The sequence below is a fragment of the Oncorhynchus mykiss genome, chromosome 7 (genome assembly GCF_057628025.1).
Source record: "Oncorhynchus mykiss isolate SJ-2025 chromosome 7, ASM5762802v1, whole genome shotgun sequence".
Lineage (NCBI taxonomy): Eukaryota > Metazoa > Chordata > Actinopteri > Salmoniformes > Salmonidae > Oncorhynchus > Oncorhynchus mykiss.
In genome coordinates, this window is record NC_143028.1 from 141642 (window position 1) to 161347 (window position 19706).

General features: G+C 44.6%; 2 protein-coding genes across 15 annotated transcripts in view; one reads left to right on the top strand and one right to left on the bottom strand.

Annotated features, from left to right (window-relative positions):
* Window positions 1–5030, bottom strand: part of LOC149982189 (zinc finger CCCH domain-containing protein 13-like) — a 17921-nt gene extending 12891 nt beyond the window's left edge. For 2 of the 5 annotated variants that reach the window (XM_090239510.1, XM_090239506.1), the window contains exons 1-10: window positions 4820–4982; window positions 3923–4138; window positions 3720–3829; window positions 3415–3529; window positions 3159–3270; window positions 2850–2983; window positions 2700–2738; window positions 2201–2565; window positions 1838–2014; window positions 1233–1561 (exon numbers count right to left, since the gene is read on the bottom strand). In XM_090239510.1, coding sequence (XP_090095636.1) covers window positions 1233–1561; window positions 1838–2014; window positions 2201–2565; window positions 2700–2738; window positions 2850–2983; window positions 3159–3270; window positions 3415–3529; window positions 3720–3829; window positions 3923–4129 — 1588 coding nt within the window. In that variant the 5' untranslated portion in view covers window positions 4130–4138; window positions 4820–4982. Of the gene's footprint in view, window positions 1–1232; window positions 1562–1837; window positions 2015–2200; window positions 2566–2699; window positions 2739–2849; window positions 2984–3158; window positions 3271–3414; window positions 3530–3719; window positions 3830–3922; window positions 4139–4819 lie in introns of all 5 variants that reach the window. The other 3 variants (XM_090239509.1, XM_090239507.1, XM_090239508.1) reach the window with 3 other exon arrangements.
* Window positions 5015–17120, top strand: LOC110528848 (cyclin-T2). Of its 10 annotated transcripts, none has more exons than XR_016496991.1 (9): window positions 5015–5444; window positions 6107–6188; window positions 9832–9960; window positions 10062–10122; window positions 11074–11136; window positions 11330–11749; window positions 12855–13018; window positions 14272–14366; window positions 14515–17120. XR_016496991.1 is itself a non-coding variant. In XM_090239512.1 (9 exons), exons 1-9 carry the CDS (start codon window positions 5287–5289, stop codon window positions 15628–15630), a joined length of 1914 nt encoding a protein of 637 aa, XP_090095638.1. In that variant the 5' UTR covers window positions 5015–5286; the 3' UTR covers window positions 15631–17120. The 10 variants fall into 10 exon arrangements, 8 of the variants coding, with proteins under 8 accessions (XP_090095638.1, XP_090095639.1, XP_090095641.1 ...); XR_016496992.1 differs by having other exon boundaries at window positions 14272–14342; XM_090239512.1 differs by having other exon boundaries at window positions 11330–11375.
* Window positions 17121–19706: the final 2586 nt, after the last annotated feature.

Genomic DNA, 19706 nt, shown 5'->3' on the forward strand with positions numbered 1-19706 from the left:
ATATAGAAAACCAGTAGTTTATTTAAAGGGAGGTGACCACATATAGAAAACCAGTAGTTTATTTAAAGGGAGGTGACCACATATAGAAAACCAGTAGTTTATTTAAAGGTGGTGACCACATATAGAGAACCAGTAGTTTATTTAAAGGTGGTGACCACATATAGAAAACCAGTAGTTTATTTAAAGGGAGGTGACCACATATAGAAAACCAGTAGTTTATTTAAAGGTGGTGACCACATATAGAAAACCAGTAGTTTATTTAAAGGTGGTGACCACATATAGAAAACCAGTAGTTTATTTAAAGGTGGTGACCACATATAGAAAACCAGTAGTTTATTTAAAAGGAGGTGACCACATATAGAAAACCAGTAGTTTATTTAAAGGGAGGTGACCACATATAGAAAACCAGTAGTTTATTTAAAGGGAGATGACCACATATAGAAAACCAGTAGTTTATTTAAAGGGAGGTGACCACATATAGAAAACCAGTAGTTTATTTAAAGGTGGTGACCACATATAGAAAACCAGTAGTTTATTTAAAGGGAGGTGACCACATATAGAAAACCAGTAGTTTATTTAAAGGGAGGTGACCACATATAGAAAACCAGTAGTTTATTTAAAGGTGGTGACCACATATAGAAAACCAGTAGTTTATTTAAAGGGAGGTGACCACATATAGAAAACCAGTAGTTTATTTAAAGGGAGGTGACCACATATAGAAAACCATTAGTTTATTTAAAGGTGGTGACCACATATAGAAACCAGTAGTTTATTTAAAGGTGGTGACCACATATAGAAAACCAGTAGTTTATTTAAAGGGAGGTGACCACATATAGAAAACCAGTAGTTTATTTAAAGGGAGGTGACCACATATAGAAAACCAGTAGTTTATTTAAAGGGAGGTGACCACATATAGAAAACCAGTAGTTTATTTAAAGGGAGGTGACCACATATAGAAAACCAGTAGTTTATTTAAAGGTGGTGACCACATATAGAAAACCAGTAGTTTATTTAAAGGGAGGTGACCACATATAGAAAACCAGTAGTTTATTTAAAGGGAGGTGACCACATATAGAAAACCAGTAGTTTATTTAAAGGGAGGTGACCACATATAGAAAACCAGTAGTTTATTTAAAGGGAGGTGACCACATATAGAAAACCAGTAGTTTATTTAAAGGGAGGTGACCACATATAGAAAATGGTCTGTGTTTTATGTTAATGAGTTGCTGTACCGTCTCGACGCTCGTGTCGGTGCTCCTGGGCAGGTGGGCTCCTCCCCCTCTCGCTGCGTCCTCTCTCACGCCCCCGAGAGTGGTTTCGTCCTCCGGGGCTAGTCCTCCTCTGAGGAGAGGAGGTGTCCCGGGAGGCTGCAGGGGAGCGGGAGGAACACCTCTGGCCAGGAGGTGAGGAGGCGGCTGGGGGCTCGCGGTTGTAGGTGGGGGATGCCGAGCGGCGCCGGCGAGGGGAAGAAGAGTGTCTCTGGGCTGAGGAGCCAGAGTGGGAGGAGGGGGAGTGGTGGCGGGGCGGGGTGGGGGTGCGCTTGTGGCGGGGAGGGGGAGACCTGGAAGACCAGGAGAGGACGAGGGGTTATGGTTATTCAGGGAAAGTGACCGTCTTGCTAGTCTGTCTACCATCTACACCAACTCATGAGAATCCTGCTAATAACATGACTGAAAATGCTAGTGTTAGGATAGATGGCATCTTTAGACCATCGTCTCAGGTTCAGGTACTGCTGGATATTTCTCCATTTCTGCAAGCCGATGTTTATACTGTCATCTTACTGCTTCCGGCATGACAATGATGTTGTTATCTTCTTAGTGTCTAACAGGCTACTGACCTGTGAGGTGGGGAGGCAGGCGCAAGGGTCTTCTGGGAGGCTACTTTTGGGGAGGTGGACTTGTTCTTCCTGGCTGACGGGGACGCCTCTCGGTCTCTGGAAAGAGAGGACACGCTGCCGGAACGTTCCTCAGACATCACAGACCGCTTGGCCTTGTGGGAGCTGTCTGACCGGTCTCTGCAAGCGCCAAGAGAAACTAAAAGTGAGTCCCTTTTCATAGTATATTCAACAACAGTGCTAACAGACTTGTTTAAACGCCTGTTGTTTTCAGTGGGTCTTGTTATATGCCTATTCAACGAGGCTGCTAGATCCCTCTACAGCTTGGAGTGGAGCTGGACAAAGCATGGCAGTCAACCTCTTTACCTGCGTTTCTCCTTCTTCTCCTTGTGTTTCTCCACATCTCTCCCTCTCTCCTTTCCCTCCTTGGGCGGCTTCTCCTCACACTTCTCCTTGTTCTTGTGCTTCCCCTTGTGCTTCTTCCCCCCGGCTGCCATGACAGGGTTCACCAGCGGAAGCACCGGAGGAGGGGGGCTGGGGGTGCGGGGACCTTTCTTCTTCCCGTGGCCCCCCTTGGAAGATCTGGCCGTGGCGGATGCAGAGGACGACACAGAGGTCTTCTTCTCCTTCTTCCTAGAACCGGAAGCTTTAGGTCCTTTAGTGTGTTTGGGGGATCCACTGGACTTCCTGGAGGAGGGGGAACCTCTAGAGCTGGAACGCTCCGGGGATGTCTGGAATTACAACGGGGAATAAAGGCAGAATTGGTTAGCACGGACACTGAAAGGAGAGAAGTCTAAACCAGATATGAGTGTTGATATGGATGGCTCCTGAAAGACAATAAGGTTAGGTAGGTATCTCTTCTTACCTTGGATATGATAGTGGTCCTAGTTTTGGTGGTCGGCTCCTAGCGAGAGATTGTAAGAGTATAAGGTTATAAAACAGATCAACCTCAGTCTTAAATCATGCAGGGCTCTATGAACTATAGTAGATATAGCTACAGTCGATACATGCATACCGGTACCTCTTTCTTGATAACAATCTCCTCTCTTTTCTCCATATTCTCCTGCTCCAACTTCATGAGCTCCCGCTGGATCTTCTGTCTCTTCATCTCTAGGGATAATTCGTAGTCGTAGTCACCGTTATCCGAGTCTGAAAGACAAATACAACAGCACATTACTTAAGGTTAGAATATGCAAATATACAAACAACTTTTCCCAATAGAGTGAAAAACGGTTCGACATTCATTAGTTCTCCTTTCATATGTTAATAAGGGCACGTGCTTTCTTATTATCCTATTGAACACGGCGCTACTTTCAAACCTCACCTTCGCGGTTGGCTTCCCACTCGGTGGTCTCTTCTTCGCTGGCAGGGCTTCTCTCTTTAGTGATTTTTATATCTTCCTTCTCCCTGTGGCGGCCTCGGGACGAGTCTCGCTGCTGCAGAACACAGACAGGTTTACATGGAAGACTCCCATACATGTTGGTCTAATATCTAACTAGTAAAATGGTGGTTCACTATGTCCTAAAGAACAAAAGAAAACCGGACATGAAAGCGAGGTGCGTGTGTGGAGAGTAACTCACTCTGGCTGTGGGGGACGTAGGCTCCTCTGGGTCTCTCTTTGTAGCATCTGATTCAGCATCCTGCCTCTTATTCTTCATCCTCTCTCGCAGATCGCCAGTTGGTCTCTCCGCTGACCTGCTTACACACAAACATATGGTAATCTCCGGCATTGGTTCAGCATAAGACAACTGCTTATCAAATACAATAAGAAACAGCCATGGGAGAATGTTTGGACCGTCTGACTGTGTTGCCAACTTGGATAAAATATCTATTTTTCAGTTGCCTGCATACACGGGTCACAGGCAATTCTCCAAGGCCATCTAACCTGCTAAAAGATCCACTAAATCCTTTGCCTCGTGGCTGAGTTCCATGTGTGTAGCGACAAGTATTGCCGTAACTGCAATTCCCAGTCTTCAACCAATTTCTACAATTAGTCTGAAAGGAAGAAAGCAAGAAAGTGTCATTTCATGAAGCAGAAATAGGGTTTTGCTCTGATGAATCCAAAATTCAAAGATGTTCTTTCTCTACCTTCTCTGGACATGCATGTGTTGTATCTGTCAGTGGGTTAGATGCAGGTGTAGAGGTACACACCTCGACAGCATTACTACCAGTGCTGGGGCCAAGTCTTTCAAACACGCTGGGCCGGCGAGACGGGGTGGTGGTGGTCTGGCTACTGCTGCTGTCAGATATGGTTTTAGAATTCTCCACTGTTACCCTCCGCCTTATCTTGGACATTCTGCAGGGCTGTAATGGTAGAATAATATATTATAAACCTGCATTGGTACATACAGAAATCTGAATATGCACTTTACTGTAAACAACAAAACATTTCAACGTTGGTTTGTCAAACAACAAAAATCAGTAGCCTGGTTGACATTTCCATTTGAAACTAATGTAGCAAATTGATGCAAAGAAACATTGGGTATTTTGTGAATCTTTTTACACACTGGACACACACTGATCTGGGTTGTAATTATTCTTCCAAACAGTTGCAAAACGTTCCATTTTGCAACTAAAAATAGTTTTTAATTGTACAAATTCAGTTAGCTCTCTCCCCGTTTCGTTTGCTTCCGTTTAAGAAGTTTTGCAACAGAATCGGCTTTAATGAATACACCCCAACATCAACGTTAACGCTACCAATCAAGCCCCGATGATGAGTTAACATTAGCATATTGATACTGACTAGTTACTAACACGTTAGTTAACTAATCATTTATGCATATTTTTTTTGCCAGAGATCGTATCTGAAAATGCAGTTTGGTAGCTAGCTAGTTAACTAGCGAATGAAACGGGAACTATGGATATTTATGCTAACGTATTAGCATAAGCTAGCTATGCTCTCTGGGCCCGAGGCCTGTATAAACCATCCCCATATTCTAAGATCCTGGAAAGCTAATGCACATTGCATTAAAAGAGTTGCCTCACCCAAAATATTAATTCGGTGTCGCATCTATTTTCGTAGGCAATGGGATTTGCTACCTCTTGAAATCACAAGTTGTATTCTTGCATTTCAATGGCAGGGGCTCCCCTATCCGCCTTCATGTTGGCAAAGGGTGCGTGTGTAATGATTGGGTGTGTTTTTGACCGTAGAGATCTAAAAGTGGAGCCGCAATATAATCTACACGCGCGGGGAACTATGGGATACTGGGTGTCTTCTTTTTTCTTTGCACGACTTTGAGCCTGCAAGTTTGGACAGAATGGACCTATTATCATATCCATGATTCTCCACAATTTGTGAGAGATTTTTTATTTGCTGTATTGAAAGTTAAAATAGTGCTAATTTGCTGAGAAATTGGTTTACTAGTCCTAGGAGAGTAGCCAACACGCATGCGCGTTTTGTTTCCTACGCTCCCTACCCCCTCGAGCCACCAGGGGCTAGTCGTTGGAGCGCAATGGCGGTGCACCGGGGACCTTCTTCGAAATGGCTCTTTTCCCGGGAGCAACTAGAAACAACGCCGTCCCGCCGCAGTGGAGTCGAATCTGATAGGGAACTTTCTTACCGACAGCAAGCCGCCAACCTAATTCAGGATATGGGCCAGAGACTCAACGTGTATCCTTTCTGAAAATGAGTCTTTCAGCCCGCTATGTGGCAGCTAGGCTAACTAGCTACCAAAATGGTTGTGCCGTTTGTTAGCTTGGTACCTAGTAGCTAGCTAGCTTTCTTTGCAAGTAACTGAAACACAGCTAAATGTGTCCATTTAAAATACAAGTTGAATGTTTTACTTCGACTAACGTTATGTCTTGGTCGGATCACAAAATGGGATACTTAACGCAGTAACCGTAACCTTTGAGGTTGTTACGCTAGCTAGTTCTTCAGCTAACTTGATCGCTACCATGCTAACCTCGTTCTGTTATGTGATCAGCTAACGGTAGCTATTATTTTGGCCTGCTAGACGTTCGCCTTAGCAGCTCTTATCGTCTACTGGATGTACGAGTAACTATTAGTTAATCATTTTTATGAACATATATAATATGGTTTGTTATCTCACGAGGTAGTTAGTTGTGACATCTTGGTCAGCTGTGTCTCATTATTGGAGTAACGTTAGTGAACCTGAGCTAACTAGCTGAGATGGGAACAAAGCTAGGTGGATTGTCACCCAACTACCGGTAAATGACATCAGCCAGCTATGATGTTAGAATAGTTTATGCATTGATTGCTGTATTACTGTTGTTTCCGCATATCACTTGGAATACCTTAACCCTTGTATTCAGCTCTCAACTCATCATCAACACTGCAATCGTTTACATGCATAGATTTTATATGATTCACTCTTTCACTAAGTTTCATAGGAATGTAAGTAATCACCATCTCAATTGTAACATTCATTTTTTCATTTTCTGACTCGCTATCTAGCCTCTTCCTATATCTCTTTGTGCTGTCTTGCCAACTCTTATAGTCATTGTGCTTGGTGTGACAATGACTTGCAGCACAAACAGATCTGGGACAAGGCTAACTTCTATCAACAAGGGAGAGCTGATGGATTTTCTTGTTGTCTTGGGCAGTATATTTGGAAATAGCCATTTAAGTGCTCTCTATAACGTTTAAACTATTTAATATAAGCTTTTCTATACATTTTAATGTGTAGCTACTTTTTAAGTAAATACCTGCAGTCAAACAAACTTGTACGTTTGAGTCATTTAGCAGATGCTCTTATCCAGAGCGACTTACAGTAAGTAGTAAGCGCACACATTTTCATACTGGTCCCCTGTGGGAATCGAACCCACAACCCTGGCGTTGTAAGCTCCATGTTCTACCAGCTGAGCCACATTGTACTACCTACACTAGTTCCCTACCATAGTTCCCCCAGTTGAGCTAGTCACATGTTTTGTAAATAGCAAAACTGGGGAAAGTGGGAGCAGGTGAATCCAACTGTGTATTGACAGAGGTCATGTTTTATGTTGAAAGTCAAGTGTGTTTTGCCTCAATAGAGTGATCGGGGATGTGCAACTATAGTTTTTCTTCGCAGAAAATACAACACATTCGGCAGAAAATAAGCATAATTTTCATCTGATGACGACAGAATTGCAATGCTATTTGGCTGGCAGCCACACAAGTAGGCTAAATGAGCTTACAATTTTAAAAAGCTATGTATTTTTTTTTTGCAAAAACGATGCATGGCCATCATATTTCTGTTTTATCATAGAAAGAATGTAGCCAGTTAATCTGGCGTTTTACCTGAGAGAAGTAGGCTGGCTACATAGATAATAGTGTCGTAGAAAAATAACTACACATCAGTCAGAGAGCTGTCTGCTGATAATGTGTGAATTCTCATCAATCAAATCACATTTTATTGGTCACATATTTAGCAGATGTTATTGCGGGTGTAGTGAAATGCTTGTGTTCCTAGCTCCAACACTGCAGTAGTATCTAACAATTCACAACAATACACACATGTAAAATTATGGAATTAAGAAATATATAAATATTAGGACGAGCAATGTCGTAGTGGTATTTGACGTGTCAAAGCCTTTGGATGAGTTATCTGTACAGCTGCCACTACAGCTTGATCGGAGGGCCTGTTGCCCGGACCTCTGGCAGTCTCTATAGGGGTACCACAGGGTTAAATTCTCGGGCTGACTCTCTTCTCTGTATTTATCAATGATGTCACTCTTGCTGCTGGTGATTTTCTGATCCACCTCTTAAGTAGATGACACCATTCTGTATACTTCTGGCCCTTGTTTGGACACTTTGTTAACTAACCTCCAGCCAAGCTTCATTGCCATACAACTCTCCTTCCGTGGCTTCCAACTGCTCTTAAATGCAAGTAAAACTAAATGCATGCTCTTCAACCGATCACTTCCTGCACCTGCCCGCCCGTCCAGCATCACTACTCTGGACAGTTTTGACTTAGAATATGTGGACAACTACAAATATTTAGGTGTCTGGTTAGACTGTAAACTCTCCTCCCAGACTCACATTAAGCATCTCCAATCCAAAATTAAATCTAGAAGCGGCTTCCTGTTTTGCAACAAAGCATCCTTCACTCATGCTGCCAAACACCCTCGTAAAACTGACCATCCTACCGATCCTCGACTTCGGCGATGTCATTTATAAAATAGCTTCCAAGACTGCATCCAATTTGTTGAGTAGAGTTTATCACTGTGCCATCTGTTTAGTCACCAAAGCCCCTTTATACTACCCACCACTGAGACCTGTACGCTCTCGTTGGCTGGCCCTCGCTTCATACTCGTCGCCAAACCCACTGGCTCCAGGTCATCTACAAGTCTCTGTTAGGTAAAGCCCCGCCTTATCTCAGCTCACTGATCACCATAGCAGCACCGGCCTGTAGCATGCTCTCCAGTAGGTATATCTCACTGGTCACCCCCAAAGCCAATTCCTCCTTTGGCCGCCTTTCCTCCAGTTCTCTGCTGCCAATGACTGGAACGAACTGCAAAAATCACTGAAGCTGGAGACTCATATCTCCCTCACTAGCTTTAAGCACCAGCTGTCAGAGCAGCTCACAGATCACTGCACCTGTACATAGCCCATCTGTAAATAGCCCATACAACTACCTCATCCCCATACTGTATTTATTTATTTATTTATCTTGCTCCTTTGCACCCCAGTATCTCTACTTGCACATTCATCTTCTGCACATCTACCATTCCAGTGTTTAATTGCTATATTGTAATTACTTCACCACCACGGCCTATTCTTTGCCTTACCTCCCTTATCTTACCTCATTTGCACTCACTGTATATTATTTATTTTGTTCTACTGTATTATTGACTATATGTTTAGTTTATTCCATGTTTAACTCTGTTGTTGTATGTGTCGAACTGCTGTGCTTTATCTTGGCCGGGTCGCAGTTGTAAATGAGATCTTGCTCTCAACTAGCCTACCTGGTTAAATAAAGGGGAAATAAAAAAACAAATCCCTGTGTTTTCCTCTCCATTCTGGGCCCGTCTGCCTTTCCCCTATCTTCTCAGAGCAGGCAGGCTCGTTGGCCTAGCGACTCCATACTCCACACATGCATAGCGTGTACTCATGCTGCTCCACAACCAGTATTGTTCAGTTGCACAATGTCTAACATTCCCTTGTAAATGTACAAACTCACCAAAAAATGACTTTACATAAAAATTGTACATTTTTTTATTTAACTAGGCAAGTCAGTTAAGAACAAACTCTTATTTACAATGACAGCCTAGGAACAGTGGGTTAACTGCCTTGTTCAGGGGCAGAACAACAGATTTTTACCTTGTCAGCTCTGGGATTCGATCTTGCAACCTTTCGGTTACTAGTCCAACGCTCTAACTACCACCTATCGGTTACTAGTCCACCTCTCTAACCACAACCTTTCGGTTACTAGTCCACCTCTCTAACCACAACCTTTCGGTTAAAGTCCACCTCTCTAACCACAACCTTTTGGTTACTAGTCCACCTCTCTAACCACAACCTTTCGGTTACTAGTCCACCTCTCTAACCACAACCTTTCGGTTACTAGTCCACCTCTCTAACCACAACCTTTCGGTTACTAGTCCACCTCTCTAACCACAACCTTTCGGTTACTAGTCCACCTCTCTAACCACAACCTTTCGGTTACTAGTCCACCTCTCTAACCACAACCTTTCGGTTACTAGTCCACCTCTCTAACCATAACCTTTCGGTTACTAATCCACCTCTCTAACCACCAGTCCACCTGTCGCTCCGCAGTAGCCCCTTCCTGTATATGTATAACTTTGAGCTGGACTGCCTGTTTTTGAAGAAAACAACATGTTTTCAGCTCGATAGCATATTTAGCTAGCAGCCTCTCTATTACTTGTGCTCATTATGTTAGCATTCTGGTAATAGACTTCCAATAGGCGTTTTCAACCAGTTTTATGGCGCACCCTTGTGCATTAAGCCTGTAATACCGTAAATCCTGGGATGAGTGAAGGACGGTAGGACGATATGAAAATCTGGATACCGCCCAACCTTAATGTCTTTATTTCTACAGATCATCTCCCAAACAACCTTGTTCTTGGCTGCGAAGGTGGAGGAACAACCTAGGAAGCTTGAACATGTCATCAAAGTGGCCCACGCCTGCGTCAACCCCCAGGATGCACCACTAGACACCAAGAGTAATGTAAGTGAGGCCTCTGTACCTGGGTGTTGTGATGTGGATCTCTTGTCATGGTGATACTGAGAGAGAGACACATTACAAATATGAAATCTGTTGAACTTTAGGCATACCATCAGCAAGCTCAGGAGCTGGTGATACTAGAAACGATAGTACTGCAGACGCTAGGTAAGGATCTGTCTATAGGTGGATGATACATGGAAACTTCATGGGCTTGCATCCCAAAAGGCACCCTATGCTTTACACACAGTAAAATGCTTTTATTGTACAAGGGCACTACCCCAGTGGGCTCTGGTCTAAAGTAGTGCACTACCCCAGTGGGCCCTGGTCTAAAGTAGTGCACTACCCCAGTGGGCTCTGGTCTAAAGTAGTGCACTACCCCAGTGGGCCCTGGTCTAAAGTAGTGCACTACCCCAGTGGGCTCTGGTCTAAAGTAGTGCACTACCCCAGTGGACCCTGGTCTAAAGTAGTGCACTACCCCAGTGGGCTCTGGTCTAAAGTAGTGCACTACCCCAGTGGGCCCTGGTCTAAAGTAGTGCACTACCCCAGTGGGCCCTGGTCTAAAGTAGTGCACTACCTCAGTGGGCTCTGGTCTAAAGTAGTGCACTACCTCAGTGGGCTCTGGTCTAAAGTAGTGCACTACCCCAGTGGGCTCTGGTCTAAAGTAGTGCACTACCCCAGTGGGCCCTGGTCTAAAGTAGTGCACTACCTCAGTGGGCTCTGGTCTAAAGTAGTGCACTACCTCAGTGGGCTCTGGTCTAAAGTAGTGCACTACCCCAGTGGGCCCTGGTCTAAAGTAGTGCACTACCCCAGTGGGCCCTGGTCTAAAGTAGTGCACTATCCCAGTGGGCCCTGGTCTAAAGTAGTGCGCTATCCCAGTGGGCCCTGGTCTAAAGTAGTGTGCTACCCTAGTGGGCTCTGGTCTAAAGTAGTGCACTATCCCAGTGGGCCCTGGTCTAAAGTAGTGCACTACCCCAGTGGGCCCTGGTCTAAAGTAGTGCACTATAAAGGGAATGGGGTGCCATTTGGGACGTAGTCGTGGTACTTGTTGGTTCATTTGCATCTGGATGGCCAGTGGGCTTTGGAATGTCTAATCATGTTCCATTCCATTGTTTTCAGGTTTTGAAATAACAATTGAACATCCTCACACTGATGTTGTGAGATGTTCCCAGCTAGTGCGAGGTACAGCCTTCTTCCTGTGTCTTTCCATCTTATCACCTTCTCTCATCTTTGACACACACACACCCCGACACAGACACTTTTATTAAACCTCTCCTGTATGTAGTAACCAGTTCTAATAATGTTTTCATTTGATTTCATTCCAGTGCTTGTCTGAGATTCCGAGCTAACCTTTGACCCCTCTCTTCTATTACAGCAAGCAAGGATTTGGCACAGACTTCCTATTTCATGGCTACCAACAGGTTGTTATCCTGACCCCGCCCCCCCCACTATGTTGCACTGTGATGGCACACTATAGCTTCCTGTACTGGCAGGTCCCCCTTCCTGTGTCCAACGCCCTCTTTGCGCCAGGCAGGTTTCTGGTAAACCCCTAGGGGCGGTACCGGACAGCCAGCCAGGCTGCAGCAGTGCGGTGTATTGTACAAGGGCTCAGTGTTGGCACATAGGGGTTGAATGCACAATGTGAACGTGTTGGTGGTGCTGTAGACTGTCCTCACTGACCGTTTGGTTGCTACAGAGTGCATATGTCTCCTCCTTCCTAAAACACAATTGGTAGCCTGAATATAGCTTGCCACTAAAGATCAGTGAAAAGATGTAAACTATAGCATCTGTCCCGGTAAGTATTAATAATGTTTTGTGTTTTTCTTGATTTATGTTTGACAAATAGAAGCTAATATATATACAAGGGTAACAAGCAAATTCTTAGTGATAATTGACACACCTAATACTCCAGTAGTAAAATGATCATCCATAATTCTCTCTAATATATGAATGACTTGTATGCTATAGGTATCCTCTTCTTTACCTTAGGAGAATAAACATTACAGTTCATTATTTTCCTCAATTTAATTTTAGTAACTGTACTTGCCCTGACTTAGATGAATACTTTTGCTATCCTATCAAAAGCAGTATACAATGTCTGGACAGAGGGCAGAAAATGTTAGTTTTTTTACACGGTCAAAAGGATACTTCCATAATGAATGTATTGCCCAGATTTTTTGCAAAGCAAGACGATTGAACCATTTTGGAAAAAGGACATTTTAAAAAGAAAGTTGACAAAGGTATGAGTGAGATGGCATAACTTGACAGGCTGGACTGGAACACAGCAGGTGGATGGTGGACATCAATTATCTCTAGGAAACGAGCTTGATCCCAATAAAATGCTCAGTACTCTCAAAGAACAAGTTTACCGTCTAGGTTGTCCTCAATGTATCAGTTTTCTAAGGTAAGATTCTGTCTGAAATGGTAAGAGAAACAGCCACGATCATCCATCATAGAAAACCACCGGAGTACGTGCCTCTGCCACTCACTCTCTCAACAGTCTGGAATATGAAGGCAGTATTATAATATGGACTGTATGCATGCAGATCAGCTGTACTCTGAGCTTTATTAGACCAGAGACATGGCTCTAGTCTAGAGACACCATAGAGATGTTCAAATCTCTCCTCGGGGACCCCCAGCTCTCCCACAACTAGCACAATCGTCAAGTCCTTGATTAGGTGATTCAACTTGTCAACTAATCGTCAAGACCTTGATTAGGTGAATCCGTGCTCTAGTTCAGGGCTGTAACAACATTGAAATGTCTGGGATTTTCCGGGGAAAGGTTTGAAAACCAGTTCCATGGGGTCTTCAGCCATGTCCCAGGGCTAGTGCTAATGTCCTGTATTCCAACCCTAGAACTGTAGTAACGGGTGTCTCCTCTGTGGTCTTCCCTCCGACAGCCTCCACCTCACCACGTTCTGCCTGCAGCACAAGCCCACAGTCATCGCCTGCGTCTGCATCCACCTGGCCTGTAAATGGTCCAACTGGGAGATCCCGGTCTCCACTGATGGGAAACACTGGTGGGAGTATCTGGACCGCACCGTCACGCTCACACTGCTGGACGGTCAGAAACATTTGGGTTCTTATTTTAATTTTAAGGACAGTGGAATTCCACCCTCGTAGGGGGAAATTGGGAACACTTGATTGAAGGTGTTGAACCCAAGACCTTCGGGATTCTATAGTGGAATTCCACCCTCTGTTTATTATTTCTTGTTTATTCCGACTGAGAGTTGTCTTTGTCTGATGTAGAGCTGAACCATCACTTCCTTCAGGGTTCTAATAGTTGTCTTTGTCTGATGTAGAGCTGACCCATCACTTCCTTCAGGGTTCTAATAGTTGTCTTTGTCTGATGTAGAGCTGAACCATCACTTCCTTCAGGGTTCTAATAGTTGTCTTTGTCTGATGTAGAGCTGACCCATCACTTCCTTCAGGGTTCTAATAGTTGTCTTTGTCTGATGTAGAGCTGACCCATCACTTCCTTCAGGGTTCTAATAGTTGTCTTTGTCTGACGTAGAGCTGACCCATCACTTCCTTCAGGGTTCTAATAGTTGTCTTTGTCTGATGTAGAGCTGACCCATCACTTCCTTCAGGGTTCTAATAGTTGTCTTTGTCTGATGTAGAGCTGACCCATCACTTCCTTCAGGGTTCTAATAGTTGTCTTTGTCTGATGTAGAGCTGACCCATCACTTCCTTCAGGGTTCTAATAGTTGTCTTTGTCTGACGTAGAGCTGACCCATCACTTCCTTCAGGGTTCTAATAGTTGTCTTTGTCTGACGTAGAGCTGAACCATCACTTCCTTCAGGGTTCTAATAGTTGTCTTTGTCTGATGTAGAGCTGACCCATCACTTCCTTCAGGGTTCTAATAGTTGTCTTTGTCTGATGTAGAGCTGACCCATCACTTCCTTCAGGGTTCTAATAGTTGTCTTTGTCTGATGTAGAGCTGACCCATCACTTCCTTCAGGGTTCTAATAGTTGTCTTTGTCTGACCTAGAGCTGACCCATCACTTCCTTCAGGGTTCTAATAGTTGTCTTTGTCTGATGTAGAGCTGACCCATCACTTCCTTCAGGGTTCTAATAGTTGTCTTTGTGTCCTATGTAGAGCTGACCCATCACTTCCTTCAGGGTTCTAATAGTTGTCTTTGTGTCCTATGTAGAGCTGACCCATCACTTCCTTCAGGGTTCTAATAGTTGTCTTTGTCTGACGTAGAGCTGACCCATCACTTCCTTCAGGGTTCTAATAGTTGTCTTTGTGTCCTATGTAGAGCCGACCCATCACTTCCTTCAGGGTTCTAATAGTTGTCTTTGTGTCCGATGTAGAGCTGACCAATGAATTCCTGCAAATTCTGGAGAAGACGCCCAGCAGGCTGAAAAGGATACGTAACTGGAGGGTAGGTTCTGCTCTCACAACTGGTGTAAGTGTTTCAGCATTTAGCCCCCTAGTAGCTACTACTTCACTGTTTCATCAGATTGGTTTTCTGAATGATATTGACTGACATTTGGGTGTGGAATGGTTTGGCGTTGCCCTTTTTTTAACTGAATTTCACCACATCGTTATTCCAGGCCACACAAGCTGCCAAGAAGCCCAAGATGGACAGTCAAACGGGCGACACCTCCTTCCAAGGGACCTCCTCATTGGACGGCATCACCGGTGTGGCCGGCAGCAACTCATTCTTCTCTTCGTCTCTGTCAGACTCTGGGGAGATGGCTTCACTAGACGACATGTCTATCCCGTTCCCTCCCTACCAGGCCCTGTCTGGGGACCACGCTGAGCTGCTGGGGCTGGACCAGGGCCTTGCCTTTCTTCCTCAAGCCATCCCTTCAAAGTACCCATCAGGCAAACACGAACACAAAACGGCCAGTGCAGGCAAGCACCCACAGGCCCTACCCAATAACCCCTCGCCCTTCACGCGCCCCCCACAGAAACTCTCCCTGGATAAGTACAGAGAGAAACAGGCAGCAGACCTGCAGACCATGCAGAACGGTGTCCGAGAGGAGCAGAGTGGTGTGGACATGTACCAGTCCCCCGCCCTCCCTCACCACCAGTCCCATAAAAGACGCTCCCAGCCTGGGCAGGGTGTCCCCCAGCACGGGGACAGCAGGAGGGACAAGGCCAGCTCTAAAAAGACACGAGGTCTCCCACCACAGGCCTCGGCGGTTGAGAACGGCGTTGCGGCCAGCAACGAGGAGCTAAAGATGAGAATCAAAGTATCAGCTGAGAGGGACCAGGGCGGCCATGTTGGTGTCCCACAGGGCAAAGAGAAGTACAAAGACCACTCTGGCCCCAGCAGACACCCCAAGCACGGCCACTCGCACCCCTATTCCCTCAGCGGGAACGGCAGAGGGGCCATCGACCCCGCCCTGGCACTCAGAGTCCTCGGGGGCCATGGTAGCGACCTAGGGGGCTCCGGTTCCACCTCCAGGAAACGGGCCAACCCTGACGTCAGTAGTCATAACAACCACCACCACTCTGCTAAGAGCAGCAGGAGTTCCAAAGGGGCCGGAGGCTCCTCCCACTACTCTTCAGACGGTGGTGGTGGCCCGAGGACTGTGGAGAGACACCACGGTGGCCCGGAGGGGTCAAATGGAGTGCTGGGGTCTAACGGCCAACACACCGACTACAAAGACACGTTTGACATGCTGGACTCTCTGCTAAGTGCCCAGGGAATGAACCTGTAACTTCAGACAGAGTTAGTCGTTTAGCCTGTGTGCAGGCTGTTTGGCTCTCTTGCCAACTCCGTCCAAATATGTTTGGCTTGACATTTGAGTTGGCAAGACTGGACAAACAAATCTGGATAGTAGGCTTGGCAGGAGTTGTTGGATAGAGAGAAAATAATTCTGAGAAAAAAAGTTTTTTTATGATTTAAAAACAAGTAAAAAATGATTTTATAACTTTGAAGTTATGTGAAAGTAACTTCGTCACCCACCCAGTCAGTCAGTCCTGTCCACACACGGTAATAATTACTGATGCTTTAAGGATCTTCAGAAATGTCCACAACATGATATATACACAGTGCTGTAATGCTACTTGTCTGCTTGCTAAAAACCCCCGGGAGCCACGTTCACTGGTTCTGTGATTGACAAAATTCCAGATTTTAATTCTGTTCTTTTAAGGAGAGATAAAGAGAAGTCTGCGTTTTTATTAGTTATTAATGATGTGCATGTTTCAATCACATAAGGGAAGATAGCAGCCTGGTGGCGGTTCAGTGTCCACGTAAATGCGTGTACGTTTTCGTATGTTAAGAAACAACCTTATTCCTTGAAATACTCAGGTCTTGAAACTTTTGATATAAAGAACGAAATAAATCTTCCTCTCTTGGCGTAATACCTGTATCTGTAGAGATGTATAACTTCTGTCATGTTGTTGGTTGAAGGCTGCAGAAGTACAGCATCTATCTTACCGTAGAGGCTGTTTCAGTGTGCTTGTCTTCTAATGGGAGGACACGCAAATCCAACTCATCACACATGGCTAGTCAGAGGACATACAAAGGCCCTTTCCCAGATCAACACCTCATAGACCCTATGTGTGTATCCAAAATGGCACCCTATTTCTTATGTAGGGCACTACGTTTTGACCAGGGCCCACAAAGTTCCCAGCTGGGAAAAACACTGGGTCCTGATCGAAAGTAGTGTACTACATAGGGAATAGTGTGCCGTTTTGAGAGACACCCATTATGCGCTTGTGGGATCTCAAGTGCTTAGGGTCTAGGGGTCGATTGGGGACTGGACCATATGCTGTCTACTGTCCAACTAAGTGGATGCCAAAGGCTGTGCCTCTAAAACGTACGGCAGATTATTCTAGAGCTATAAAAGAAGTTTACGTTATATCTGCTGTGAAGTGCATTTAAAAAGATATCTCGGCATATTTACAAAAAGCCTTGTGATTGTAACAAGTCGTCAACAAGTTGCTATTCTTCAATATTGATAAATGTCTAATTAACCAACCGCCATCCTATGAAAAGATCTCTAGAGGTGATTGTATATAGGACTGCAGTTCTGAGTTATAACTAGCTAGTCGGTTGACTTGTTACACCCTCAGACCACACATTCTATTCTGCCATAACAGTGTATTAGGAGGTCCTAAAGCGGACACTATTGAACAAATCCTTAATATGTGTACTGGGAACCCAAATAAACGTGTAAAACTGTCGTTTTTACACACAAACACATCATGGTCTTGTGTATTTTATAATGGTTATTTGTGCTACCACATACCTCCACTGGGTGGTGCTGTTCAATCATTGATTAGTTGTCATCACTTGGTCTGGCAAAAAGACCATGGAGCAGTTATGCTTGCGTTTGCAGCCCAATTCTAATATTTTGGTGCTAATTTGATCTTTTGACCAATCAGATCTTTTGAAAGATTAAAATATATCGGGGCTCCGGAGTGGCGCAACGGTATAAGGCACTGCATCTCACTACAGTCCCTGTTTCACATCCGGCCGTGATTGGGAAGCCCATTGGGCGGCGCACAATTGGCCCAGCATTGTCCGATGCCTTCATTGTAGATAAGAATTTGTTCTTAACTGACTTGCCTAATTGAATAAAAAAATACAATAATAATATTGACCAGAACAAATCAGTCGAACTTTGCCTATTCCTCTCCGACCGCAAATATCAGGAAGTCTCTTTCGTCTGAAAACTAAGTGACTTCCCAATATGGATTCCATAGTTGCAATGTATTATTGTAGAGTTATGTCAAGAGAGAGAAGGGTCTTGGCGTGCCGCTACCAACACTTAACGGAACTAGCTAGCCTATTATTAGCTGTAGCTACGTGCAAAAGTGAACAATCTCTAACCAGGTTTCCATGATCCAATATTTTATTATGTGACTAATGTGTCTGATCAAACATCTAATGCAAATGGAACATTTGTCGGTAAACAAAATACCCTAGACAAGGTGAAATCTATTTGTTTCGGTATTATGCGAGAAATGTCGGTGGAAACGATTTTATGCGCAAATATTGGTATAGTAACTATCATATCGAAGTATGAAGTACTTCTCGTCGGAAAGCATGCAGTAATGCTACAGATGAAATACATGATGAAATTCACCGAGATGGTGAAAGAGCAAGGTGACGAGCTTGATGCTCCTTTCCAATAAATATCGAGGTTCTTTATTCTGGTGACATGATAGAATAATCTCTCTCTGTTGTCCACAATAATCTGACCATGTAGGTAGTGTATCTGTGAGCTGTTGACTGCCAGTACCAGAGTGGGTACACTCGCTATATAACGCACTTTTTTTTTGTGTGAGAAATCATCAGTATTTTTGAAAATAATGGACATCCATTTAACTTGTATTATTTTTATTCGGTACATGCGAATATAACAGCAAAACGTAATTTTATGTGCACTTCGTCATCACACACAGACTTTTATAGGCGACAAGTCAATTTGACGGAAACATCACTGGTTAGGAAATGCGCATAATGTTTTAATGCCGTTTTTTTTAAAACATTCACATGAAGATTTCTCGCCAATCTAAAGAAAAGTGTCAATTTGGGACAAAATCTATCTGGGGGTCCAAGCCCGGTTTTGCCACCCGGTAGCGCCGGCACTGACCGTCTGATTAATGGCTGTTGTCACTCTATTGTGCTCCTGGATGTATTACGGAAGTAACATCCTGGTCTTATTTGGATCATCCAGGTGCTTCATTCTGCCAGCTCAGTACAGACTCAGCAGAACTAGCAGGTGTAGGTCGTTACATAGGGGATTCATATCATCATGCAATATGTCCCTCAGTCAGAAATAAATTAATGGTTCATTTCTCCACAAAGTCCCCAGCTGGCAAAAACAATCATATGTTCTGGTGACAATGCAGTCTTGCCTTGCTCACAGAGTGCAAAACTCAGACAAATATTTATTTGGTGAAACTTTGCAAAAGTGTCCCCAAATATAACTGCCCCCAAAGCTCCAGCTGTCCCTTTAAAAACCGGTTGAAACCAGCCAATTTTAGGTTTCCTCCCTTGTCATCAATAATTCACCATCTTTGACATTTCAACTAATTATGGCCCATAGTGTGACCTATTTGAGCTGGGCTGTGTCTAGGCCAGGGCAGAGTTGGAGAGAGGACAGAGAGCAAAGTACACTAATTTTAGTGTTGATATCTAGGTTAACAAATACTATGGCAGCGAATGTAGAGAATATTCAATCAACAGTTGTACATGTGTTCAATAATGCCTCTATGACTGCATCCAGTGTCTTCAACAGTGCAAACAAACAGTGTCTTGTCTTGTGTGTGAGCAGATAAACAGGAACCACTCAGGCTCACAATCACAGCCCTCTGAGGACACGGGTGGCTGACCACTGGGTGAGTTGCGTGCCGTTCACAGCCTGGCTTGGTGAGTGTCTTGTTTGAAATTCCAGTCATCACCTCATCTCGTAATTTCTAATGAAGCAGAAGTCTCCACATCTCCTCCCTCCACCAGAAGTCTACACACCTCCTCCCTCCACCAGAAGTCTCCTCACCTCCTCCCTCCACCAGAAGTATCCTCACCCCCTCCCTCCACCAGAAGTCTCCTCACCTCCTCCCTCCACCAGAAGTCTCCTCACCTCCTCCCTCCACCAGAAGTCTCCTCACCTCCTCCCTCCACCAGAAGTCTCTTCACCTCCTCCCTCCACCCCAGAAGTCTCTTCACCTCCTCCCTCCACCCCAGAAGTCTCCTCACCCACCCCCACCCCAGAAGTCTCCTCACCCACCCCCCTCCACCAGAAGTCTCCTCCCTCCACCCCAGAAGTCCTCTCACCTCCTC